This window comes from Nelumbo lutea, chromosome 4, assembly GCF_056320005.1.
Source record: "Nelumbo lutea isolate HS-2025 chromosome 4, American lotus-T2T, whole genome shotgun sequence".
NCBI classification, from domain to species: Eukaryota; Viridiplantae; Streptophyta; class Magnoliopsida; order Proteales; family Nelumbonaceae; genus Nelumbo; species Nelumbo lutea.
The window spans coordinates 32,353,983-32,381,624 of NC_142687.1; the positions used below are offsets into that span (position 1 = coordinate 32,353,983).

General features: G+C 37.3%; 1 protein-coding gene across 3 annotated transcripts; it reads right to left on the reverse strand.

Annotated features, from left to right (window-relative positions):
* Positions 1-51: 51 nt before the first annotated feature.
* Positions 52-27,642, reverse strand: SOS4 (pfkB-like carbohydrate kinase family protein). 3 transcript variants are annotated; one of them, XM_088986362.1, is made up of 13 exons: positions 27,170-27,642; positions 26,972-27,074; positions 26,349-26,442; positions 26,125-26,229; positions 13,970-14,053; positions 13,023-13,096; positions 9,417-9,481; positions 8,404-8,467; positions 7,237-7,302; positions 6,126-6,182; positions 1,377-1,421; positions 1,213-1,266; positions 52-543 (listed from the first exon to the last, which is right to left on the reverse strand). In XM_088986362.1, the coding sequence occupies exons 1-13, from the start codon at positions 27,232-27,234 to the stop codon at positions 403-405; spliced, it is 1,017 nt and encodes a 338-aa protein (XP_088842488.1). In that variant the 5' UTR covers positions 27,235-27,642; the 3' UTR covers positions 52-402. The 3 variants fall into 3 exon arrangements, 2 of the variants coding, with proteins under 2 accessions (XP_088842488.1, XP_088842489.1); XM_088986363.1 differs by having other exon boundaries at positions 26,330-26,442; positions 27,170-27,603; XR_016113300.1 differs by lacking the exon at positions 52-543 and having other exon boundaries at positions 4,635-6,182; positions 27,170-27,627.

A 27,642-nucleotide genomic window follows, 5' to 3' on the forward strand; every position in this document is an offset into this window, starting at 1 on the left:
AAAACAGAAAATGGTAAAATTGATAATTGTCAGAACTAGATAAGGTGGAGATTAGCCAGATCATCAACTTCATTTTTAATTAGCTAATTATTTAGTTGTTTTCTGTTTTTCATATTATTACATTGATAAACACACTACAAGTGCAAGTTTCCACTTGTGCCTGGAGAAAATAAATAGATGATTAGTAACATTGTTTTATAGATGAATTTAACAACCACTTTTTACTCATGTTTTCTTGCAACTGTGAATGGAGGCTATTAAAAAAGAGTGAATAACAAGAATAGCAATCATCCTGTCAAAAGAAGAAAAGGACTACAGAGTCGGTACTGGAAACACAATCTGGATCCCAGACATAAGCAGTACAAATCGCCAGTCATAGGTTTCCCTCCAAATATCAATCATTCAATGATATTTCTCTGCCTTGTAATTAACCTGTGGATTGCAAATGTCATCCTTGCTCTGAATCAATCTGATCTCTAAACTACTTGATTGGGGATCAAAGCCCACGCTTTTGTAGTCATTGACTGTTCTGTGTAGAAGTGCCTGCACACACTAATAATGCTTAGGCTGCAAGTAGAAAGTAGTCACTGACTAACTGTTAACAACTCTCTTTGAAAGTAGACTAGTAGGAATAAGCACCAAAGAGGATGCTAACATTTGATGGTTTATATTGATTAGTGATCAAGTATCGACTTATGGACTGACAAGACAACATAAAAGTAGAATATGCTTCTGCAAGAATGAACATAACAATCAATAAATATAAAAATATCATGGGTTATATAACCATATTTGGTGTTGAGACTCAACAAAGATTGCAGTGTTACCAAAACACCTGGGCTCACTTAAGCCAGAGCAGAATGGCTTCCAAAGCAAGAGCCTGACCAACTAGATGACTTAGGTGAACATAAATAGAATATATTACAAATTTAACCTAGCGTACCATACTAAAACTAAAATGCGTACCCATATAATTCATTTTAATATATAAAGGACATATTCACTGTTGGTCCCAACTCCCAACAATGGGTAATGGCCTTTTCATATGTTAAAAAGGGGCATACAAGTTATTATATAAGTTTTATTATATAAATTAGTCATATTATATAAGATCACTTGGCTGGTCAACTGCCTACTCTTGATGATGTCTAAGCAAAAAAACTGATAAAACCTAACGAAATAAAACAACAGTAGCAATGTCACAAAGCATACCTGCAAGCTTGACACAGCAAGCTCTGATGCTCTATCAAGGTCGTCAGGATATTTCTATACAGCACAAAAAGCAATGGAAATAAGTCCAGCAAGAAATGAACTCAGAATAGATAATGATGCTCAGTGACAAGATTAATCTAATATAAAAATCTACGAGGTCTTACATTACTCCATCCCAGTAATAAGGCAGTTGTCAGATCTCCGGTGCCCTACAAGCATATCCAGGCATGTGCATTGGTAAGAAAGATGTATAATGTAAGTTGTCATTTTCCAAAGGCTTTTACACTGTCCATGTTGAAGCTGTTTGTCTTTTCACATGGGAATGATTTTGTATTTATACCACCTTAAAATACATCTCTCACTCATGAGAGTATGATTAGCACTCCTCTTGTAGAAACGAGTAAAACATGAGAAAATGACCCCTAACTTAGTAATTTCTACACCATTTAGCCAAGAAATATATAATACATGTAAATCGTCTATAAAATTTGACCATTTTGGATGTGGTCACGAAAACACAAAATATTGCCTTTATGTGTGAGGTACTTTAGACAAGAGCCCTGTAGATCTCTTGTATTAGGGACAAAGGTGAGCATGGACATACAACACTCTTAGCAATATAGAAATACATGTAATATCCAAAATATGCACATTAGTGTGGCATGCAGAACTTTTCAGTAACAAATAATAGGAAAAGAGTCTTTAAACAATTTTTTTTTTTATCAATAAGAGTCTTTAAACAACGGTAACAAGGTCTATTCAATAACCCAGATCGACGGAAGAGTGAGAATGCATCAAGCGATATTTTCTATCAATCTCATCAAGCGATGTTGACAGAAAAGCAGGAGGTTTAAGTCCTGTAAGTTGCCAGAAGCTTGAAAATGTTGGCAACAAGGTAGGTATTGGTGATATAAAGATCCGAAGAAGTGCTTATCAAGTGATTAGCACGACAGGGGCAGTGGTAAACAAGAAAAGTAGGGAAGGGGGGGAAAGCATGAATGAAAGTGAAAGATTAGAGGGGATAATAGAGGAGAATGGAAGTGAAAATTTAGAAGCAAGAAAGGACATTGAGGTTCAAGGGGTGATGGAAGTGGTAGGGTTTCAAAAAGTGGCAGGGCTTTAGAAGTGGGGTAAAAGACCACAAAAGCTCAATTGAAAACCGTTTAGAAAAGTGAAGGGGAAGGAGGTAGAGATGAAAGAAAAGAAGGGACTAGGGTTGGATACCACAGTGGGTAAAGAAGGGTTTGAGGATGGTGATAGCAAGGAGATTGGGATAAAAGTGTACAGTAGAATGATGAAGAGAATGAAAATGAGATTGAAGGGGAAAGAGCATGAAGTTGGAGATGAATTTTCAGAAAACTGATAACAGATGAAACACATTAATAATAAAGGAAGATCGAGATTGAGAAAGTAGTGAATAAAGAAATGGAAGTAAAATGTTGCATCTGTTTTTTTTTTTTCTTGGGGTGAAGAATTTGCAAGAGCAGTGTTTAGAGAATTGGAGGAAAAGGAGCAGGAGGAAATAAGGAGATGGATACAACTGAATTCAATTTAGAAATAGAAGAGGTTCAAGCTAGTTTAAGAGCATCCAGAGTGATGGAGGAAGGTGATAATGAGGACTGAGAGGTGGCTCCAAGACAGGTTTTTGAGAAGAATATGGTTCTGGAGTTAAAAAGGATCAATGCATGCTATGAGAATATGAAGGATTGTAAGACTGGGTCCTAATGCAGTAAGAAAACTCAGATGGAAAAAGAATCAATTGAAGAGTTCAGGTGTCAAAAATTTTGGCTAGACAGAAGGGGGATTATTTCGGGTTGTCCCAACAAAAAAGTGAAGAAAACAAGGAAGTTTGCAAGAGAAACAAAGCGGTTCATGCTCAAACCACTGGTGAAGCTGAGTAACTGGGATTCTTGTCTTTGAGTTTAATTGGGAGTTTAGGGTTAAGATGTCAAGGGGGTCTCAGTTGTATGTACTATGTAGAGGATTTGGTTTAGAAGCCTTAGGAGGGTTTGGAGGTATCTTTGTGAGTTGTAAAGTTGAATTGTGATCAAAGTTTATATATATCATATAAATACATAATGTATCAAAAAACATTATATGCATATTATATGTTATTTAATATAAAATAGGGAAAATTTCTTAAACTACCCTTACTGTTTAGCTAATTGACTAACTCTACCCTTACTGTTTACATATTGTCTTAAAGTACCCCAAGTTTTCTGACAATTGACATCGGCATTAAGTACTAATGGAAAAAATGAAATGTCAAATTTGCCCTTCACTATTCCTCAAATTTTCAAAATAAAACACAACCGATGAAATTTTCAAAAACTGTAATTTGTTCTACGCTCATCAGACAACTACTGGAAGTTGCATTCAACAGTTGGGCATGAGGATTTGACCCAATTAAGAAGATCGTTGAGCATGAGGATTTGCCGCTGAGAAGCTCCAGCAAGAGAATCCCAAATGAATAAACATCAGATTTCGGGGTTTGCAATCTGTGTTCATTTTTTTATTTTTTTTATTTTCTTTTTGGGTTATTCTACCCTTGTTTTTACTCGGATGAAATTGTCTTTTGGTTCTGATCATGATCATAAATTACCCAAGACAGCGATGAGAAAAATTAGGGAGGTTTAGGTTCATGGTTTATGTGTCTTGGGTTTGGAGTTGGAGTAGTGAGAAGATTAGGAATAGGAGGTATCACCAAGGAATGAGTGACATATGGAAGAGATGTATCTGAATTGTTTTGCTTTTAAGCTCCAAGTGTAGAAGCCCTTTGTATCCCTTGTTGATCTTTTGCTAAGATGATATTTTATGCACCCGACTGAAACTCAGATTTTGGAAAGAGAGAAATGGGAATTTTCCAGTAACCCAGCTGAACCATAGATGATGCTTGACAGAACTGAGCTGAACCATAAAGCCAACAGAAGAAGCCTCTGAGAGTGAAAGAGGGAGAGACTGAGAGAGTTGCGCCGAAACGGAGAGAGAGATAAGCCTCTGCAATCAGGGGCATAACAGATGAAACAAGAACGGAGATAACACACCAGACAATGCCATAAGCACCTCTTCCAACAGGCCATATCGGCAGAACATACTTAGTAGGGACCTCAAAAAGATTCCCATAGACATTGTACTGAATGTATCGACCTCCATAAGTGAGTATTCCCCTGATATTATTTTCTTCAGCAAGCAGCACCCACCTCTGCAGACATGACTGCACAGAATGAAGACTCTCAGGCAAAGATCAAAGAAAAAGACTTTTCCCTGATTTCTTCGCAGCTGAGATTCCTCTAAATTTGGTTGGAGCAAATTACTTTAGGAGTTTAGGGCAGAGCTGTCAGTGGTCTCTTATATGATGAAGAAATTTCTTGTGTTTTATCTTCTGACTTCTGAGCATAAACAGAACTTTCCATCTCACATGCCTTTGAAAATCCATGAGAACTCCAGTTCAGATGTCACCCTTTCTATTTATTTTGCTCTTTTCTCTCTGTAGTCCTACTCTCTTCTTTGGTGTTGTGCTCCTCCCTCTCTCGAACTCTGCATCTCAAGATCCTTCTGAACAAAGGAAAAATAAAAACTCCAGTAACAGAAAGTGTATTAGTGTCATTTTGTCAAAATATAAGTCATGTGGTGTGACATGTGAGCGGATTGTGACGGAACCCTAACGTCAGGGGAGTAATTAGTCAATTGTTAAGAAACTTAGGGGTACTTTAAGACAATATGTAAACAGTAAGGGTAGAGTTGGTCAATTAGCTAAACCATAAGTCTTTTATAATTTACACATAAAAGACTTAGGCCTGACTTGACCCATAATCACCCCAACCCCAACAAACATCCACTAAAAAGAATAAGTTCATTTAAGGATGAAAATGGATAAAATTTGAACAACAAAATAGATATGGATGCAGTGGTAGATTCATGGTCATTGTAATCATGTGACCAAAGTTCAAATCTTCTTATGGCCTACTTTAGATTTTATGCCCAAAATCATGTGCATTGGGTGTTAGTCCAATTTTGAGATTCAAATTTGAACTTGCCTTAAAGATTAAAGAGAGAGCGAGAGCGAGAGAGAGAGAGAGAGAGAGAGAGAGAGAGGGAGTAATTAATGTAATTATACTAATTAATGAGAGAGAGGGAGAGAAATTAATTAGAAGGATTAGCAATAAGAGAAAGATTAATGAGAGGGAGAGTAATTAATTTGTAACATATCTGCCCATACATTAAAGTATCAGCTCATATAGGGTTTGTATTGGCCGACACAAACCCAAAACGGTCCAATATGGTCCTGTATTGGCTCAATACAGGTGAAAAGAAATGAAACAATTGATTTCTATGCATTCCGTGTATCAGGCCCTTAACGGAACGATACATACTGGTTGGTATGAGCCAATACGTTGTGAAATTTTGAACCTTGATTTTGATCGAATGGTGTTTTCTGGGTTTCTTGGTAAAGTTGAATTTCAACCGAGTGGGTGTTGTCTGGGTTTGTTGGATTTGTGACCTATTTTCTGGATAGGAGAGTTAGTTTGTTAGAGTGCGTCTTTTGCTGGAAGTTGATGGTTTGGTTTGGCTGGTGGTTGAATGTAACGCAATTTTTATTCTTCTCTAGGGTGACTTCTGGTCACCCCCCTTTAGTGGATTTCTAAGTTCCTACTTTGTCAGAGGTTTGTCCAGACCTTTGGTGCAGGATATGGGATTACCTCTTTACCACTTCAGATGATATTTGGGCTGTAGTCCTGTATTGAACATCTTAATTGGTGAAGGACCATAAAATTTTAGATGTATTGGAAACTTATGGACTCCTTTTATGGTTGTCTTGTATATCATTGTGTTTTATGTGACCTTATTGCTTTTGTATGTTGGGTTCTTCTTTTTCTCTTTAATGAATAACTTATCAGGAAAAAATAGCATACCGTAAAATATGCAGGAATCTTGGGTATCACAATCTTGAATTGCTGAGGCGGCTGATCCTGCAATTATCATGGACCTAGTCAGAACTTAAAATAGTATTATGGTAACTATAAAAACCTGACCTGATTTTGATATCAGGATGTATGTTCTAACATAAAAGAAAATCACATGGTAGAGAACATGGATCACTTTTAGAGGTTATTGAAACACAATTTTTTCAAATAAACATAATTTAAGATTTGGAAATTATAATTGAACATCAATACAAGGCCTAAACAAAGATAAAAAAAAATGGTAAGCAATCACATCCTGGCTCTAAGGATAAGGCAATTCTCCACATAGGTGACTAGTGAGTATCCTAAACAAATGATAATTATAGTTTACTTTCAAATAAAAGCTCATAATTGGAGATGAATGTCTTATCGAAAACCTAAGTTCCACTTCACTAAGAACACAATTTCCTTCATTAATCCCATTAAGGGATGTATACTTAACAGTTTAACTACCACAAAATTTGGTGTAGCTTTCCATATGGATGGAATAAACTCCTTGTTCAGTAAGAGTATAGACTACATTTTCCTTTTCCTAGAATGGCAGAATAAAGGCTTTAATTGGTTGTCCTTTTAGCAAACATAGACAATGGAAGGGCTGGAACCTTTTCTATATTCTGAATCCACCTCTCCATAGGACAAAGTATTGCATTTCAATTCTTCCAAAGCAAACCATGAGGAAATTCCCAGTTCCCCATACCATGGTTGCCAAAAGGAATATCAGTGAAAATTAAGTTTGACAGTTTAGACCAGAAGAGAGCATCAAACCCTAGGGTGGACTGGAAAGAGGGAATAAGAAAACACTATTTCCTTCCTTCCCATATTATAGGTTATTGACATCAGACACCATGGATCAAAGGAGATGCATTTGCACATTGCATGTGACCACGACCACTAAAAAATAAAGCCTTATCAAATTACAGTCCCCCACAATTGATAACTAAAAAAGAACAACTGTTTAAAATACTTCTATCACTACATATTCATGTCGCACCTCTGAACTGGCTTTCCAAGATAAGTGAAAATTGGATGTACGTGTTACCTTTTCAACAAAAAGTTTTACCTTTGCTTTTTGATGACTTCCAATAAGGAGAAGATTATCCTCTATATGTACACTGGTTATCACAACCTGAAACATGAACCCAATACAGCAATTGCTACAAATAACAAAAAATAAAGTATCTAACTCGCTGGACGAAAATGCTCTTTACACAAAACATGCAGCTCATAGACTAAGTTATTCATCGTTATGGTGCATACATTCTTTAAATTATGTATGAGAAAAAAGAATCAAAGTCCACAGAGATGTGAAATCCTTGATGACAGAACAAGGAATGAAATTAACTATTTCCCACAACAGAGAGAGAGGGGGAGCACCAAGGCTTTTGGCTGTTTGACAGCAATATGAAAAGGAAAATAAAAGTAAAGAAATGGTTACTTAAAAAATAAACTTTTGTGTACCTATTTTGAAAAGATTATCCACAAGAAAACCTATTTAACAATTAAAAAAATAAGGTAGAAAGTAGAAAAATCACCACCCCTGGGTTTCCTTAAGTCAAATACAAAATATATTGTGGCAATGCAGCTTCCTTACAAACACATTAAGCATGAAATCCACAAGAAAACCTATTTAATAACTAAATAAATAATGTAGAGTATACAGACATCAACACGACACACCACCCTTGGGTTTCCTTAAAGTCAAACACAAAAAAATAAAATAAAAATGTTGTGGCAATGCAACTTGCTAATAAGCACATGAAGCATTTCACAAAAACTGATTTCCCATATAGTAGTAGTTTTCAAATAAGTCTGTCTCAGAAAATGAAAGGAGTCAACTAAATCCTTAAAATCATCAGTTTATCTCATAGACCCAATACCTTGTCAAGTTGGATAAATTTATTAATTTTTCTAAAAGAAAATCCAACCTCTCTTTTTCTAACCTAAATATCACTCAGAATATCATAAGAAATTAGACAACAAAATTTCAACCAGGAAATGAAACTCTGAAAACAGCCCATTCACTAGCACAGTGAAGTACTTGGTTGAATGGAAATGTAATTTGTACCATGTATCCATCCATAATTAATTACAATGCCCATAAGAAATAAGATTTGATAGCCCTTTTTGTTAGTAAATGAAAATCATGACTTAAGTAAGCAATAAAATATCCAAGTTACTCAAACTCTAACAAGTTTCATCTTAAGTAGATTGATGGAAGTAGAAAAACCTTTGAAGGTCCAGCAGCATGAAGAATGTTACAAGCTTCCAAGCCATCTCTTTCAGAAGTAATTCTGTAGATATACACGACCCCTTTAGCAAGTGATAACTAGAGCAGCAAATCAGTTGATGGAATAATAAAGAACCAAGATTTCTATATAAAGAATCATATGATATTAGAATACTTCTTGAATTCCAGAGCATCACTCTAGATAGAATTATGAAAAGCATTGCAAGGCAACGGGGAACACCAGGACTGAGAACATAATAGGTAGCCATAATTGACAAGGAATAAGAACAATTCAAAATAGATAAAAACACAAAGAAGTGAAGTGATTATATACAGGAAACTATTCAACTGGAAAAAAAAAAAAAAAAAGATAGATATATGATCAGATCAAGATTCATTGGTTCAAAATCTTGACAGATGTTGGTAGGCATCAAATTTAATGTTCTGTAGATCTTGAATGGAAGACTTAGTATATCATTGTTGGTCAACATCTACAGTAACTTCATACTTTAAATGCATTAAGTTTTGGTTATTTACAAAATCTTGTAAATACATATTAACACAGACCATAACAAAACAAAAACATCTAAAACCAGTCATAAATGATATAAATCAGTTGAACCATGTTTCACACATCAAAAGAAGATGATAGAGAAAAGAAGACTGAAAGCTGTAGAGAAGACCCAAAATTGCAAATCAAGGCTTACAGGCCAGTGGGGCTTTGATCAAATCTATTTTGTTTCCATCCATCAAATCCAAGCCAAATATCAATAGATATATACCCCTCTTATGCATATCTTTGTACATAAAAAACACTTGATTATTGATCAAAAAGATTAAAAAAATCTTATATTTCAAATCCTTCAATACTTGTATCAATAAGACAAGAATTCAATAAGACTTTTAGGATAAAATGAGAAATTAAAAGAAGAAAATATTAGGGAAAAAAGCAAGACATCAAGTTATGCATCATCTAAATGCTTCAAAAGGGAGAAAAAAACTATAAATAGTACCTGAGTCCTGTCAACTGCTCTGCCTCAAATTGGTTAGGGGTCAACATTGAAGCAACAGGGACAACCTATACAAAAAAATATGTTCAGAATCAAAATTTTTGTGAAATCATAACACCAAATTTTCTTACATGTCAAATGAAAGAGTTACAGAATCAAAAATAAATAAATAAACAAGCGCAGAGCTTTCAATATTGGTTCCTGAACTTAAGATCCTGGCATATTTTAGTTCAATTTCAATGACATGACAGGTGTGTGTGTGTGTGAGAGAGAGAGAGAGAGAAAGAGAAAGGTTTTTCAAAGGTGGCCATCTTAAGTTTTATTGGTAAAAGAAAAATAAAATTAGAAAACTACACCTAGCCATGTTGGGACAGGGCAGCATCGCCCCTCAGAAATACAAGGGTAAATCTATCCATCACCTATTCCTGCACGTGTCTCCAAGATTTCATTTCATTATATAAACAGAAAAAATATGCACTATGAGGATCTAGAGGATCCGGAACAGAGATATATGAAATACAATGATTACAATTGTGCCCAATATGAATCACCCCTATTTGCCCCTTGCTTGACTAATGCATCAGCCAAACCATTAGCCGCCCTTGGTACCCATTGAGTTTTTATTGTCATCTCCTACACTATCCATTTGATCTTTGTAATAGTATCTCTATGAGTCCAAGCAGTCTTTTTGAAGTTTGCTTCCTTGTTGAAGTGGCAACCACTTATCTTTCCTCCAACTCCCATCAGGTTATCAAAGGAATAAGGTCAGAACAAGTCCAAAGATTTTACCAGTGAATCACCCTTGTTGTGATACACTCTATAATTGTTTCCATGCTTCTCCCTTCTTCCTTGAAGATTCTTGCATTCCTCTCTTATCACACTATCCACAACATAGCGACCCTGGTACATCTCCACATCAATCTTCTTCTTCCTCTTGGTCAACTGAAGATTCCAGCCTCAAACAAACTAGTCAAGCTTGTAAGTAGAGTCCACCTACACCCAAAGAGAGAAAAAGAGCAATTCCCAAATAAAAGTGACAAATGGACAAGAGATTAGTAGGTAGTAACCAGTTTCACCATTTGCCTTGTAGAGAATGCACCAATACGAGGATAAACAAACATTTTTTTTCTTTTTTGCAACACATAAGGGCAGCCTAGTGTACGAGGCTCCCACCAACATGGGGGTCTAGGAAGGGATAGAGAGGTTGTTTCCAATTTTTTGCAACACACCCAAAGTATTAAATTTTCCATGAAATCCCTCCCATCAAAAAGCCTCAATCTTTAGGGGAACAAGTTTACACCAGAATTCACATACCAGGAAAGATGGAAAAGTATTTGGGGACACAAGACTCTTAAAAAAAAAAAAGCACAAGAGAAGAGACCTTTTGAATTAGGAGTGCAAATCCTTCCATCAGACTTAGAGGAATCAACCATAATTAACTTTAGGAGAAGCAATAACTCACCAATAAGAGAACAATTAACCTTCCTCAAACCTCTTCTAAAGCCCAAATCCTGGGCTATCAATTAGACAAGGAGTAAAACTTAGAGATTGGCTCTTCTTTATAATGGATAAACAAAAAGAGAAGGAAAAGCATCTTTAAGAGGCACCTCACCACTAGGGGTGTCCACAGTTTGGTTAACCAAACCATGGCCATTTTTTTCAAACCGAACCGGTCCTACTGGTTTTTTTATTTCTTTGAACCGAAACCGAACCAGTACAACTGGTTAACTGGTTGACTGGTTTCGGTTTTTGACTGGTTCGGTTCTTTGGTTTTTTGTTTTTTTATATTTATAATATATATTATATAAATATATGTATAATACTATATTATAATAATAAATGAAATATAATATAGTATAAATATTATAAAAATATATAATATATCTCATATATTTATAAATAGATTATTATAAATATAATATATGTATATATTTATATAATATATAGAAAATATGTGAAGGACCATGTATGCTTGTTACCACACTATGCCATAGCTTTTCATTCTCTAAGGACAACCTCCACAACAATTTGCCTAGCAAAGCTAATTTCTTACATGTAACACTCCCTAGTATCAAACCACCATGTTCCTTGCTCCTACAAAAACATTTCCCAATTCACTAGATGATCTTTCTTTTCTTCCCCTAGCTCCCACAAGAAATCCATCATTAACTTCTCCAATTTTCTAGGCACTGTTTTCAGCATCCCAAAAACTGAGGTAATACGATGGAAGGTTGGTCAAAGTAAGACTTGATCAACGTTATCCTTCCACCCAAGGAAATATAGTTATGTTTCCAAGCTGCTAACCTTTTCTTGTACTTTTCTAAGACAAGGGGCCAAAAATTACCACTCCTTGGATTGCATCCCAAAGGAAGACCGAAGAACTAGGCATTTCATAGGCCAAACACTAGTAGAACACCCTAGTGTCTCCGTTATTGCACCTAATTCACAGTCCTCCAAATTTACCCCAGCTACACAACTCTTTTCGAAGTTTATACTCAAATTTGACAAAGATTCAAACAACTTTAGCAACAATCTCAACCTCCTCGTATGACATAAATTACTCCCATCACAAAAGATCATTATATTGATGGAAAATTGGAGATAAGTAACCACAATATTGTTCCTCCCAACTACCCAACCCCTGAACAATGCGTCCCTATTAACTATAGAAATCAACCCACTAAGCACATCCACTATTAGAGTGAAAAGGAAAGGAGATAGTGGGTCCCCTCATCTAAGACCTTTGTAAGTGGAGAAAAATTCCCATACAACACCATTGGCCAAGACCAAAAATGACAAGTTTGTAAACAACCAACAATCCATTTGCACCATTTCTCCCTAAATCCACATTTCCTCATTACCTCTATTAAAGAAGACCTGGCCACAAAATCATAGACTTTCTCGACATCCAACTTACACACAACTCCTCTGTCACCAGATCTCCTTTTTTTTCCTCGATGCATTTGTTGGCAACCAAAATTTTATCAACAATTTGCCTATCTTGAATGAAGCCACCTTAAAGTTGCGTGGAAATGGAAAGGATTACACTCTTAAGTCTCAAAGATAGTACTTCAACAATGACTGTAATGGTTGTATAGATCCTGCTAGATGATATTTCTACATTGTGGATTATTCTCTCATATAGATATCTAAAGTAGCTGCTCGAGTATGATTCTACTGCAGGTGTTCTTCATATATTTGTATGTATGTGCACATGAACACTTTGATCATTTTCAGCATATCCATAGGTATCCAACATCTTTTAGAGGTTAAAATCAAGTTCCAATTTATCATATCCTTTGCAATACCATCACAAGAAGAGAAAAAGTCCCATGGTTTCCCAATTCCTACTACATAATCCATAAATCATTGTAAAGAACTGAAGATAGGGAAGAAAATTCACCATATGCAGAGTATATGGTTTTTCTGATTTGTGAGAGTACAGATATTCTGATTTGTGAAAACAAGTTCTTTATGAACATGAAGATTAGTTCTTTCAAGTCAATGTTCAGAAATACAAATTTTACACGTTAAAAATACTCTTATCAACTAAACTGCTCATTCTCTTACTATCCAAACAATGAAATTAAGAAGGGAGGAGGAGCTCACCTTCTCCCTATATACAGATACCATGTCTGGAGGAACATAAAGCTTTCCTTCATCGCCCATCACAGGATCACAAACTAGACACAAAGATTCCAAATTAATAAAAAATACAACCACCAACACAGTGCTAGATTAACTTATAGCAAGATCATTAGAAAAGATTTTTTTTAATCATTAGAAAACAAGTTACTTCTATCACTAACCAATAGATGAAAGAACAACGTAGTTAGGTGCTTATTTGCTTTCCAGTGTTGTTATCAAGGAACAAGATGACAAGACAAGCAGCTGACAGCCAATTATATTTCTTAAATTCAATAAAGCACAAAAATAAATACAATATTAAAAATATTTAGTTGGTTTGCTTTTCTAATCAATAAGAAGAGAAACTTCCAAAATAGTAGTTGATAACAAAAGAAAAGAATGCAAAGAAAAATGAAATTAGAATCCAAATCAAAATAGGATTTATCATCTTTTGTACAAAACAACATTACCAGTCTCTACATATAGGAATACTAGTCAGCTAAAGATAATATTACATTCCCAACTTCTTTCAGTGTAGGAGATTCACCAGATGCCTTTTATCTTTACTGTACATTCAACAAATCAAATCAGACCCCCCACACACACACACAAAAAAAAAAAAGAAGAAGAAAAACTTATGGTTTAGGGGGGGCCCTTTAATTAAGGCTGTAGTGGCTTAACTAATAACATACTGATTTCTCTTTTAGGGGATAAAATAGTCATATGATAAAATATTTAGGATACAATGAACAACTTAACATGCCATTCAGCCATTAAGGAGCTGACAAACTACTTAAAAGTTCCACTAAAAGATGAGCTCAATAAAACAAAATCCATAAACAAAACTCAAAATGATAACTAAATTCCAACATTATGGTTGAAGATAAGGCTCAAAGGCAGTTTGCACTGAAAGGTAAAATTTTACTTACCATATACAAGTTTAGGGTTAACTGATCGTAGCTTATCAATAACCTTCAATATAGTGTCCAGAAAGGAAACAGAACCAATATAACCTGCAAATACACACATCAGGGATTCAGGGTTGAAACACCCAAATAAAATAGGGATACAATTCCAGCATTAGATATTATTTCTTCATACAAGAAAAGGCATACTAATACCTTACTTGTCATCATCACTTTGTTCTTGATTACTTGACGACTTAGAGACAACAATGCACTGGATATGCATTTTCTACTATGATAGGTCTTTCTCCTTGTTAATCACAGAAGGTGTAAAATAGCAAAATAAAGTAATCTTCTAGTACTGGATATACTATATTACAAGCTTATTAGATCCTCTCTTTGATAAGTGAGAAATTTTATTGCTACATATGTATAGAAGAAAAAGGAGGAGCATAGGTCCACCTCTTTACAGGTTTTAATATATTTTAGATCCTTAAAACTGTGATTATCATATTGTAATTGGTTTATTATCTTTCAAAAATATATAGCAAATAGTTGATTATTATGAAAATTTTAAAATATATTTTATTAGAATTTATAAATTGGATATAATTAAAATAATAGAATTAATTGAGGAGTCCATTCTAGCAGAATGTATTGTCCATTGCAGAAAAAATAATATATGAATACATGCTAATCTATTACATGTAAACTTGCATCATATAATATAACATACATATCCTTTCATACAAAAAAACAAAAGCCTATTACAGAAGAGGACAAGGAATACAAAGGGAATAAAGGACCTTGCCTGAAGGAGAGGGCAGCACATGATTCTATGGCCCACAACAACACAAGCCAAACTACCAAACAACATAAACACTAAGCTGGCAATGAGATTATACAATACACTAGACATCAGCAATCAAACTGACCAAGGCGCCAAACAGAACCAGATGTTCAAGGTAGAGGCTAAGGCAGATTTCAAGGTAGAGGCTTTGGCATGGGACTCCTAAAAAATAATAGCTCAGCCTCAATGGATCACCAGATTTTTCACTCGACGAACAAGTCACCAAATATGAATCATCAATCACCCTCTACTACCAGAATATTATAACCAGGGTATTAAATCTCAAACTTTAACCAAGCTTGAATGCACCTACAATCTTTTGAGATCAGAATTTCATAATGCGCATGGTGAAAGTTATGCCTAATAGCATTCTTACAGGGATGGAAAACCAATAAACAGATCTTCCTGATGGAGTTTAGATCACAATATAATATTACAATTATTAATAATGAAATTAAATGGGTTGCCTTTGAAGATCTCCAAATTGTAACCCAATTAGCCACTCTGATTTAAGTCAATTTCATTGCTTCTATCAATATATAACATAAGCATGCATTTCTGTGATGGGTCACATGTATATTATGTTTATTTTTGTTGGGAATCACATATTAGTAGATAGTGTCACATATTGGAAAGGGATAAGAGAGGCAAGGGGCTTACATACAATATTGGCTTGCAACCTAATAGCTTAAGCTTTTGGGTTAGAGGTGGTGTCCAACTCTTGTAAGTCCTACACACGTCTACAAGCTATAACTTTTGGCAACTCCTCCCTAGTTCCCCCAACAAGTGGTCTCAAAGCTAAGGGTTCACTTGGGTGCAAGCTTTGACAAATGCATGCGATGACTCCCATGGCTCTATTGGTTCCCCATGGTTGAGCACTTGGTGAGTGTTTTCTAGAATGGTGGATGACTCCCGTGGATAAGGTGGTGTCCAATGCATCTATCCAAGCCCAAGCTCCTGGTTTTGGAAACTCCTCCCTAATTCCCCTGTTACAGACTGGTGGATGACTCACGCGCCGCCTAAAGATTCTACCACAGTCACGTCGGCGCGTCTATCGCCGAAAAAAAAAAATTCGGTCATTGTCTTTTGGCTCGCTTCGTCCTATATAGCACATATTTGTGCTTTGTTACATGCATATCCATTCTGGTGTGACTTTTGTTTTGAACAGGTGTGCTCCGTTGATTTTCGGTGTTCAAAATATTCTGTTTATTTGAGTTTTGAGATTATGGCAGACAAGAAATCGGTAGTTATGTCGGATGTTGTTCCGATGATGTCAAAAATAACTGAGCATAAGCTTAATGGCTCTAATTATCTGGATTGGAGTAAAACTATTCAACTATATTTACTGAGTATTGCTATGAATAACCATTTGACCGATGACCCTCCTAGTGATGACTCGAGAAAGTCTTGGTTGAGGGAGGATGCTCGTTTGTTCTTGCAGATACGCAACTCAATTGAAAGTGAGGTGGTTGGTTTAGTCACTCACTGTGGATTTGTTAAGGAATTAATGAACTATCTAGAGTTCTTGTACTCCGGAAAGGGGAATATTTCCCGCATTTATGATGTCTGGAAAGCCTTTTACAGGGCAGACAAAGGCGATAGATCCCTTACAAGCTATTTCATGGATTTCAAGAAAACATATGAAGAACTTAATATGTTGCTTCCGTTTAGTACTGATGTGACTGTTCAACAAGCTCAGCGAGAAAAGATGGTTGTTATGAGTTTTTTAGCTGGCCTCCCTTCTGAATTTGAGACTGCTAAATCACAGATTCTTTCCAGTTCAGAGATCTCTTCTCTACAAGATGCTTTCAGTAGGGTCCTTCGTATAGAAAGTTCTCCACCTATTCAGCCTAGTAGTGCCCTTGTCGGCCACAATAATACATCTGAATCAGGGAGACAACAATACAGGAGTGGTAGTGGTAGTAAAGGGATAGGATCCAACAATTATGACAGGTCAAGTAACTATGACAGGAATAATAATACTCGTGGACAAGAGTCAGGAGAGATAGTGTGTCATTACTGTCATAAGCCAGGACATATGAAGCGGGATTACAGGAAGTTGCAGAATTAGAAAACTCAGTCTGCCCATATTGCATCAACCACGGATACTTCTGAGAAGTTTGTCATGATATCTGCAGATGAATATGCCAAATTTGCTTAGTACCAAGAATCATTGAAACCTCAATCTACTCCAGTTACTACCATCATCGAGTCAGGTAAACCCAATACATGTCTTGTTTCCTCCTCTTCAAAATGAGTCATTGATTCTGAAGCTACAGATCATATGACAGGTAATTCAAGTCTGTTTTCTACCTTTCAGTCTCATAAATCTACCTCTCCTGTTACTTTAGCAGATGGGTCAACATCTTGTGTTATTGGATCTGGCACAATTAGTCCAACACCATCACTTCCTTTGTCATCTGTTCTTAGTTTACCTCAGTTATCATTTAATTTAAATTCTGTTAGCAAACTCACTCGTACCCTTAATTGTTGTGTCTCATTTTTTTCCTGATTATTGTTTATTTCAGAATCTTACGACGAAGAAGATTATTGGTAAAGGACATGAGTTTGGAGGTCTACATCCTTGATACACAAGTTCCAAGATCCATAGCTTATCTGGAGTTGTAAGCCCTTTTGAAGCACATTGTCGGTTGGATCACCCCTCTCTCCATGTGTTAAAGCAAATTTGTCCTCAATTTCAGATTTTGTCGTCATTAAATTGTGAGTCTTGTCAGTTTGCTAAACACCATCGTCTTAGTTCGAGTCCTAGAGTCAATAAACGAGCTAGTGCTCCTTTTGAGTTAGTCCATTCAGATGTTTGGGGTTCGTGTCCAATTGAGTCCAAAACTGGGTTTAAGTATTTTATTACTTTTGTTGATGATTACTCTCGTATGACATGGTTATATTTAATGAAAAATCGTTCTGAGGTGTTTTCTCATTTTTCTATTTTTTGTGTTGAAGTTAAAACTCAATTTAATGTTTCTGTACAAATATTGAGAAGTGAGAATGCTAAGGAGTACTTGTCAAAATCCTTTCTTACATGCTTCAGCATGGCATTCTTCATCAAACTTCTTGTGTAGATACACCATCTCAAAATGGGGTTGCTGAATGGAAAAATAGACACCTTCTGGAAACTGCAAGAGCTTTGTTATTTCAAATGACGGTTCCTAAACCTTGCTGGGCCGATGCAGTTTCCACAGCATGTTTCTTGATTAACTATATGTCTTTGTCTGTCCTTCAGGGTAAGACTCCTTATCATGTTCTGTTTCCAAATAAAACATTGGTTCCTATTGAGCCTAGGGTATTTGGGTGTACATGCTTTGTTCGGGATGTTCGTCCTAGGTTACCAAACTAGATCCAAAATCTTTGAAGTGTGTTTTTCTTGGGTATTCTCATGTTCAAAAAGGGTATAGATGTTATTGTCCTACTCTTCACAGATATCTTGTGTCAACTGATGTTAATTTTCTAGAAGATACACCTTTCTTTCCATCTACTCCTCATTTAAGTCAGGGGGAGGATGATGATTTGTTAATCTATGCTGTCACATCATTTGTTTCACTTCCTAGTGAATCTGCTCTTGCTAGGCCTAAGCCACCTATAGTACAGGTTTATTCTTGGCGACCAACCCCTCCGGATCCATGTCCTGCACCAGCTCCTTCGTCGTCGGATCCAGTCTCAAATGATCATGTTCCTTCGTCATCAGAACCAATCTCTAATGATGATCTTCCTATTGCTCTTCGTAAAGGTAAGCGTAAGTGTACTTATCCAGTGTCTTCATTTGTGTCTTATAATCATTTGTCGTCCTCTTCTTGTTCTTTTATTGCATCTCTTGATTCTATCTCTATTCCTAAGACTGTTAAAGAAGCCCTTTCTCACCCTGGATGGCGTAATGCTATGATTGAGGAGATGAATGCTTTAAGGGACAATGGTACTTGGACCTTGGTAAATTTACCTGCAAATAAGAAGGCTATTGGGTGTAAATGGGTGTTTACAGTTAAAGTCAATCTTGATGGGTCCATTGCTCGATTGAAAGCCTGTCTTGTTGCAAAAAGATATGCTCAGACTTATGGAGTGGATTATTCTGATACCTTTTCTCCTGTTGCTAAACTTACTTCTATCAGGTTGTTTATTTCTATGGCAGCTACTTATAATTGGCCTCTTCATCAGTTAGACATCAAGAATGTTTTTCTTTATGGGGATCTTCAGGAGGAAGTTTATATGGAGCAACCGCCTGGCTTTGTTGCTTAGGGGGAGTGTGGGAAAGTTTGCTATCTTCATAAGTCTCTGTACATGTTGAAGCAGAGTCCTCACGCCTGGTTTGGAAAGTTTAGTCAGGCAGTCAAGAATTTTGATATGAAGAAAAGTAAGTCTGATCATTCTATTTTCTTCAAGCGCTCTACTGCCGGCATCATTTTGTTAGTTGTGTATGTGGATGATATTGTCATTACTGGGAGTGATACTATAGGGATTTCATCCCTTAAATCCTTTCTCCACACTCAGTTTCATACCAAAGATTTGGAAATGTTGAAATACTTCTTGGGTGTTGAGGTAACAAGAAGCAAGAGGGGAATATTCTTATCTCAAAGGAAATATATACTTGACTTGTTGTCTGAGACGGGAAAGTTGGGAGCTAAGCCATGTAGCACTCAAATGATTCCTAACTTGCAACTCACAAAAGAAGGTGAATTATTTGAAGATCCTGAGAGATATAGAAGATTGGTTGGAAAGTTGAATTATCTTACTGTAACTCGTCCAGATATTGCGTATTCAGTTAGTCTGGTGAGTCAGTACATGTCCTCTCCAACAGTTAATCACTGGACAGTTGTAGAACAAATTTTATGCTACTTAAAAGGAGCACCTAGGCAATGAATTTTGTATGGCAATCATGGTCATACTAGAATTGAATGTTTTTCAGATGCTGACTGGGCAGGATCCAAGGAAGATCGAAGGTCTACTTCAGGCTATTGTGTATTTGTTTGAGGGAATCTAGTTTCATGGAAAAGCCAGAAGCATAATGTTGTCTCACGTTCGAGTGCAGAATCGGAATATAGAGCTATGGCCAAGTCTGTGTGTGAAAACCAAGCTGCTCTTCACATTGCATCTAATCTTGTTTTTCATGAACGAACTAAGCATATTGAGATTGATTGCCATTTCGTTCGTGAAAAGATTCAGCAAGGTTTGATTTCCACAGGTTATGTGAAAACAAGAGAACAACTAGGAGATATCTTCACGAAGGCTCTTAATGGGGTTAGGGTTGATTATCTTTGTAACAAGCCGGGCATGATTAACATCTATGCTCCAGCTTGAGGGGGAGTGTTACAAACTGTATAATTAAAATAAGAAGTAAATACTAGGGAGATATGATTTACCTTGATTGTAGGACTGATTTGTAGGAATTTGATTAATCTTCTTTCCTAACATAGAATTTGTAACTTGTATATATACATACGAGATTGATGAATAATATAACAAATTCTTCTTCCTATGTTTACTCTTGCATTACATCCCCCAAGAAGTGTATCAAATCTAACAGTTCAATTGGGTGCATGTTTTGATGGATGCATGAAGTGACTCACATGGCTTTTCCAATTCCCCATGGTTAAACGATTGGTGAGAGCAGTTGGTGAGTGGTTTACAAGAACGGTTGGTGACTCCCATGGCTTCCCCATTCCCCATGGTCGAGTGTGCTCAAATAGGTGAGTGGTCGGTGATTCCCATCGCCTGATCCACCCATGGTTGAATGGTGATAACTCTCTATTAGTAGATAGCAGTTGAGTGTGGGATTCCTACAGGTTCAAGAGCCATTTCTGCAATCTTTCATAAATCCGAAGGAAGGAAATCATCAAAGGCAGACCCTTTGGAGAAGCCTAGACTTTTTCCCAAAAGAAATACTTTTAGGCCCATTAAAAAGAGGAGCTGAAAAAGCAAGGCGGGCCGAGCCCCCCTCAGCAACCCCGTTCAATTTTCAAATTTTCATCAAAAAGTGGGACACCCTCCCAACAGTTCTCTCAAGTTAAGGGACCCAAAACAGTTTAAAGACTTGGACCGAAATTTCTCAAAAGCCCATCCGACAGACTTAAAAGAAGTCCCCTACGGCCCAAGTTCACTTGAGACCCCAAACTCCTTAACCGAGCCCCTAGCTCGAGAAGACACAACAGAAAAATTTACAAGCCTCCATCACCAGACAGTTTAAGCTCCTCTCTCTTCGAGGCAGACGACACCAACACAGCTGAAGATTCAAGCTCTTATGCGACAGAGATCGAACCAGACCCCAAGGAGGTGGCGTTCTCAAGGGAAAAAGATCTTTTCTCTGGAAAGGAAGCTTGGGGAAGTGTAGAAATAATCAAATAGACACTTCTTGTAAACCCTGAGTATGGAATAGACTGTGAGCCAGCAAGCCTAGAAAGAGATCGAGGACGAGACTCACACTCCTACACCAGAGTTTCCCCTTCACCCTCCTCTCCTTTGCCTATAAACTTTTCTTTTTCTTCTTCTAATCTTGGATCTCACCCTACTTCCCCTCTCTGTCTTCCAGGTTTGAATGGAGATCTATCCCAACCGAGCATTAGCCAAAGCTACCAAGAAAGATCTGACAAAGGGCAACATAGTTCGGACAGGCAGAAGGGATATTAATCTGGAAAGAGGAGTCTTTGAGACGGCTTGAAAATTGGGGATAAGTGAAGAAAAGGGAACTTCACACAATCAGGCTCCAAAAAAGGGGAAAGAAGGAATCCAAAAGGTTGAGTTTGTGAAAAGTGGCAAGAAGAACTCTAAAAGGGAGCTAAAGAGACTTTAATGAGGATTGACAGATCAAAAAACAATAGGGCCTAGCGTGGACAAGGGAAAATTAGTGATCAGAGCTTAATGAAACTATTGAGTTGGAATGTTAGAGGGTTGGGAGGCCAAATAAAAAGAAGTTTGGTAAATGGCACATTGAGAAGAGAAAAGCTAGATATAGTCATCCTCCAAGAAACATAAAAATAAGAAAGACAGGAAGCTTCTGAGAGCAATTTGGGGAATCCATGGAAAGAAATGGGCTATTCTTCCTTCTTTAGGCTCCTCAAGGGGAATTATCCTAGCTTGGAATGAAGATGAGGTTTTGGGTATTGAAATTGATAGAGAAAAGTTCTCAATCTCTACTTTTTACCAATAAGAATGATGGTTTCAGCTGGATTTTGACTGGAGTATATGGACCAAATACTCCTTCAAATAGGCAAAGACTCTAGGAAGAATTAGACACTCTACATGAGTTTGATGAAATCCCTTGGGTATTAGGAGGCGACTTTAATAATAACAAGTTTCTCTCAAGAAAACTCCAACAAAAGAACAGCAACTAGAAGCATGAGGGAATTCTCCAAATTTATCTCAAGACACAATCTGTGTGACCTTCCTCTCCATAATGGTCAATTCACTTGGTCAAATCTACGAGAGAACCCAACAAGCTACAGACTAGACAGGTTTCTAGTAACTTCAGATTGGGCAAAAAAGTTCCCAAATCTTCTCCAAGAAATTAACCTCGTTGCACTTCAGACCACTGGCCTTTAGTCCTAAGAACAAACCTGGTCTTGAAAGGTAAACCCCCATTTAGACTGGAGAAAATGTGGACTCTTCATAAAGATTTCCACAAAAATGTAGCTTCCTAGTGGGAGCAGTGTAGAGTCAAAGGCTGGGCTGGGTACAGACTGTCGCAAAAGCTGAAATTCCTGAAAAGAAAGTTGAAATCCTTGGAAAGAGAAGAGTTCAAATTGTTTGCAAAGGAAAAAAATTCCATCCTTCTGGAGCTGGAAGATTTAGATAAAAAGGAGCAATTAGGAGTTCTGGACGGAGAAAGAAGAAGTAGGAGAGATGGTCTAAGGAGTTCTTGGGAAAAGGTAATAAAAAAAGAACAAATCTTTTGGAGGCAGAGGTCAAGGATCAGATGACTAAAGGAAGGAGATAACAACTCAAAATTCTTCCACAGCTATGCATCGGGTAGGCGCAGAAAAAATCTCATCTCAAAAATTAAGGTGGAAGATGCAGAAGAAATCACAGAGGCATTTCTAAACCACTTCAAAAATCTTTATTCTAAGGAAAATGTTAGGAAGTTTAATTTAAGAAGTTGGGAAGGGCCGATTCTAGCAGAAGATAAGAAAATTTGGCTGAAAGGGAATTTGAGGAGAAAGAAATAAGAGAAGCAATCTTCGATATGGATGGAGATAGAGCCCCTGGGCCTAATGGTTTCCCAATCTTCTTCTTTTAGATCTATTGGAAAGTTGTAAGAATGGATCTTTTAGAGGTCTTTAAGGACTTCCACTCCACGGCGGTTGTAAACAAAGGAATTAATTCTACTTTTATTTGCCTCATCCCTAAGAAAAATGGTGTTTTGGAAGTGGAACACTACAGACTAATAAGCCTTATAGGGAGTGTGTACAAAATTCTGGCAAAGGGTTGGCAAAAAGACTTAGAGAAGTCCTAAAAGAGCTGGTTTCTCAAAATCAGTTTGCATTCGTGAAAGGAAGACAGATTGTAGACAGCATCCTAATTGCAAACGAAGTTATCGAAGATAGAAGGAAGAGTGGAAGGACGGGACTCCTTGTGAAACTAGATCTTGAAAAAGCTTACGACAAAGTAGATTGGGACTGCCTTCTCCAAGCTCTTAAGTTGAGGCGTTTTGGAACGAAATGGCTGCAGTGGATGAAAGGATGTATAAGTTCAACCTGGTTCTCGATCATGATCAATGGAGTGCCCAAAGCTACTTTAAAGCTAGTAATGTCTCCAGCAGGGCTGTCCTCTCTCCCCTTTCCTCCTTCACTTTGGTAATGGGTGTCTTTAGCCAGCTCATGGAGAAAGCCAAAAACCTTAACTTAATCAAAGGTTTTGAGGTAGGAAAAGCTGCCATAAATGTCTCCCATCTCCTATTTGTAGATGATGTCATCTTGTTCTTGGAAGCCAATTTGGAGAATATTTTAAATGTGAAAAGTGCTTCAATGTTTTGATTTAGTCTCTGGGTTGAAGTTAAATTACTCAAAGAGTAGCCTAGCAGCTATAAACCAAATTGAAGATTCCCTCCTAGAAAATTTCAAGGAAACTCTGAGTTGCCGAGTGGAAAATCTCCCCCTATCTTATTTGGGCATGCCCCTAGGCATGAATCCAAAAAATCCAAATTTTTGGGAGCCAATGATGGAAAAATGTGAAAAGAAGCTAGCTACTTGGAAAAGTTGTTATCTCTCAAAAGGGGGTAGACTTACCCTCATTAAGGCTTCCCTTGCAAACATGCACGTCTATTTCCTTTCAGTGTTTCAGATTCCTACCAAAATCGGATCACAAATAGAGAAACTTCAAAGAGATTTCCTATGGGAAGGTGGAGGTGTTAGAAAAGGGCATCTAGTAAATTGGAGTCAAGTCTGCAAACCAAAAGAGGCTAGAGGAATGGGAATCGGACACCTAAAAGAGAAGAATCTAACTCCCTTTGGAGATTCCCCATTGAATCTAACTCCCTTTGGGCAGCCATCATCACCAATAAGTATGGGTTAAATGCAAACGGTTGGAACTGCAATTTCTGCTCAAACCGATCAGCTTCCTCAAATCCCTGGAAAGGCATCACTTCCATTCACAACCTCTTTCTTTCTTTCATAAGATTTAGGGTGGGTAATGGAACGAGAATAAAGTTCTGGACAGATCTATGGTGGAGTAATTCCACATTAGCAGATTCTTATCCTAGGCTCTACAACCTTACCCTAAACAAAGATGCAACCATCTCTCAGTGCCTCCCCAATTCTCCCAATGGAAGCAACATAAACTTGAACCTCATAAGAGCCTTAAAGGAACCAGAGATCAGTGAGATAACTAACCTCATCCTCTCTCTTAGAAAAGTCTACATTTCCCCAAACTCCCAAGACTCCCAAGTCTGGAAACTCCACCCCAGAGGTGAGTTCTCGTCCAAGTCTTTCTTTGAAGCTCTGGTTGCAGGAAACAGAGACTGTGACTTCCTTTCAAGAAGATCTGGTGCAAGTTTGTCCCCTCAAGATTGAGTTTCTTTGTTTGGGAGGCTTGTCTGCATCAAGTAAACACTTGTGAGCTACTGTAGAAGAAAAACCTTGGAATGCTTTTTATCTCCCCTCATGTCTGTATCCTCTGCCTCCGTGAGGGAGAGACAACTGACCACCTCTTCATACACTGCCAGGTAACCAGCAACATCTGGAACTTCTTCCTACAGCTAGTTGGCTAAAGTTGGGAAGAGGTCTGAGCAAGAGAGGTAAGGCTTACTAGCTGATAGTACTTCATGCTATGCTATGGGAATTTGGGAGGAAAGGAACAATCGACTGCTTGAAAATAAGGTAAAATCTAAGGATGAGCTGATCAACCACATCACTTATCACTGCAATTTATGGACTTCCAGCTCAGAGGAGTTCATAGGAATCAATGTCAACGACCTTAATAGGAATGTGCATAACTTTCTGATCCCCTCCCCTTCTATTCCAATTCCCCCCTTCCCCCATGTTCCCTCATTAAGAAGGGAGGGAACTTGGGCTCTAAGCTTTGATGGTAGCGCTTGGGTATACAATGGTCCAATTTGGATAGATGACTCCACAAAGGCAGAAGTGTTAGCAACTCTTACAGGGATTTGCCTAATCGGCAAACTAGGTATTCAGAAGTTCTCCATTGAAGGTGACTCAGCAAACACTATAAAATGGTTAGGACAATAGGAGGCTGGACCATGGAGGCTTAGTCACTTTTTAACAGAGGCAAGGGACCTATTGGTTCATACGAATGTTTCTCTATACTGGATTCCAAGGGAGCTAAATGCCATTGTAGATGGTTTAGCAAAAATAGGTGTCATTCTAGGGACCTTGTATTGTGATAATTTTCCCTGTGTAATTCTCAAGGGTCTGGCCCCTGTTTTGTATTTGTACACCTTCTTGTATACCCCTTTTTCTTTTAATGAAATCTGTTAACTTTTCTCAAAAAAAAAAGAGGGAGATTGTTGGGATTCACGTGTTAGTGGATGGTGTTCCACATTGAAAAGGGATAAGAGAGGCAAGAAAGACAAGATTGACCCACAACCTAATAGCTTAAGCTTTTGGGTTATAGGGCCTAACTTTGTATGTAAGTCCTGTGCGCATGTACGAGCTCTTGGTTTTGGCAACCCCTCCCTGGTTTTTTTTTTTTTTTTTGATGAATAACCCCTCCCTGGTTTACCACAAGCATAATTCACTATTTTGAAGAATTTGACAAATCTTCCGCTTCTGATGTTTCAAAAGAATTTACTATCCCAAAAATAAGAAGGAAAACAAAATACTCAAAGCCATGAATTACCATTAATGCAAGCAACACATAAAGCCATTCATACCTGTAAGTAGATGAGTATAGTATAATAAATCATTTGCTTCAAGACCTTCTATTAAATCCCACAGTTGCTGTCCATTTAAAACCTGGCCTTTAAACGTCGGGTATCCTGCACAATCCCATATTTGTTAAGAAAATTTCCTGCCTTACATCCAGACTACAATTGCATGCAGCTATGAACTTATACAGATTGACAGATAAGCTCGCACCGTATATAAAGCAGCTTGCCTGTGTGATTAGAGAACTGCACTGAGTTAATTGGGTCCACGTCATATCCCAGCAGTTGAAGAGGAAAGACAGCTGCTTTGTTTCCAACATATCCCTAAGAAAAAGCAGACAAATATCAGGCATTAATAAACCGTATAACATTATTTGATACAAAAATGGTCAACATAAATAACACATTCATCAAGGAACAACAGCTCGTTCATTCCTCATCCAAACCACGGTGAAAACTGGATAAGGTCAGAAATTTACAACTTTTGGTCACTGCAATTTTGAATTTTCTCGCATTGACTATAATATAGCCATTACTGAAATATGTCCAACAGGTGGAGTTTAAGAATGATTCAAGTAATCATTTATGCTTCATTTGTGATTATCAAGCAACGCTATCTTTACCACCTCCCAGACCCCATCTTGAGTATGGCAAAACATCCAGCAAAGATTTGTCAAAGTACTTGCGATTATAGAGCACATTAACTTGATGGAATAAGAGCAATATTCAAATCTTTTTGTTGAAATCCTTTCAACTGGCCCAGAAAGGCCATAATACACAAAGAAAACAACGATAAGAGAGAGAGAGAAGATAAGTGGATAACGAAATCAGAAACATTACAAAAGAAATATACCTGAACAGTATGAGATTGAATGCTGAGAACTCGACCCGTCTCGGATGGCAGAGCTAAGGACAGGATCGGAGGCGCCATTGCTAGTTTCTTCGAGCTCCTTGGCCTAATAATTGGATCATCAAAGCTCTATTTCAATATTAAAAATTCAAAATTATAAGCACAGAAAGAAAAGAAAGGAAATCATGAATCGGAAAATACCTAAAAGAATAGAGATTTCGCGCACCAGTGCTCTTGGGGCAAGTTACAAGCAGAGAACAAAGCATAGAGAGAGAGAGAGAGAGAGAGAGAGAGATTTGGAAAATATATGTTAGAGCCTGAGCTTCCGTGGTTAATTTGAGTTAAATTACCAAATTGCCACTATGCTTGTTTGTAGACCAAACAGAGCACAGAATGACAGAATACAGATGGATTGCTGATTTCTTCCCACAACTGAATCCAGAGGCCAGAGCTGAGTCTCAAGAACTCTGTTTTTTTCTTGGTTGTTTTTAGTTAAATTACTAAATTGCCACTTTGATTGTCTCTGGACCGCCGACTGAGCACAGCACAGATGGATTGCTGCTTCCTCACCAGTCACCATTGCTGAATCCTGGTGAGTTTCCACAAGGCCAAAACTCTTTTTCTTCACCAATTTCAATGGATTGGGGAAGGGGTGAATTGGTGATTACAGTTCA

Coding starts and splice junctions, on each gene's coding strand:
- SOS4 (XM_088986362.1), bottom strand. CDS start 27,234: ATGCTTTGTTCTCTGCTTGTAACTTGCCCCAAGAGCACTGGTGCGCGA. Junction 26,230..26,348: donor GCAGTTCTCTAATCACACAG/GCAAGCTGCTTT, acceptor GGGATTGTGCAG/GATACCCGACGTTTAAAGGC. Junction 13,097..13,969: donor TAACCCTAAACTTGTATATG/GTAAGTAAAATT, acceptor CTTTGTGTCTAG/TTTGTGATCCTGTGATGGGC.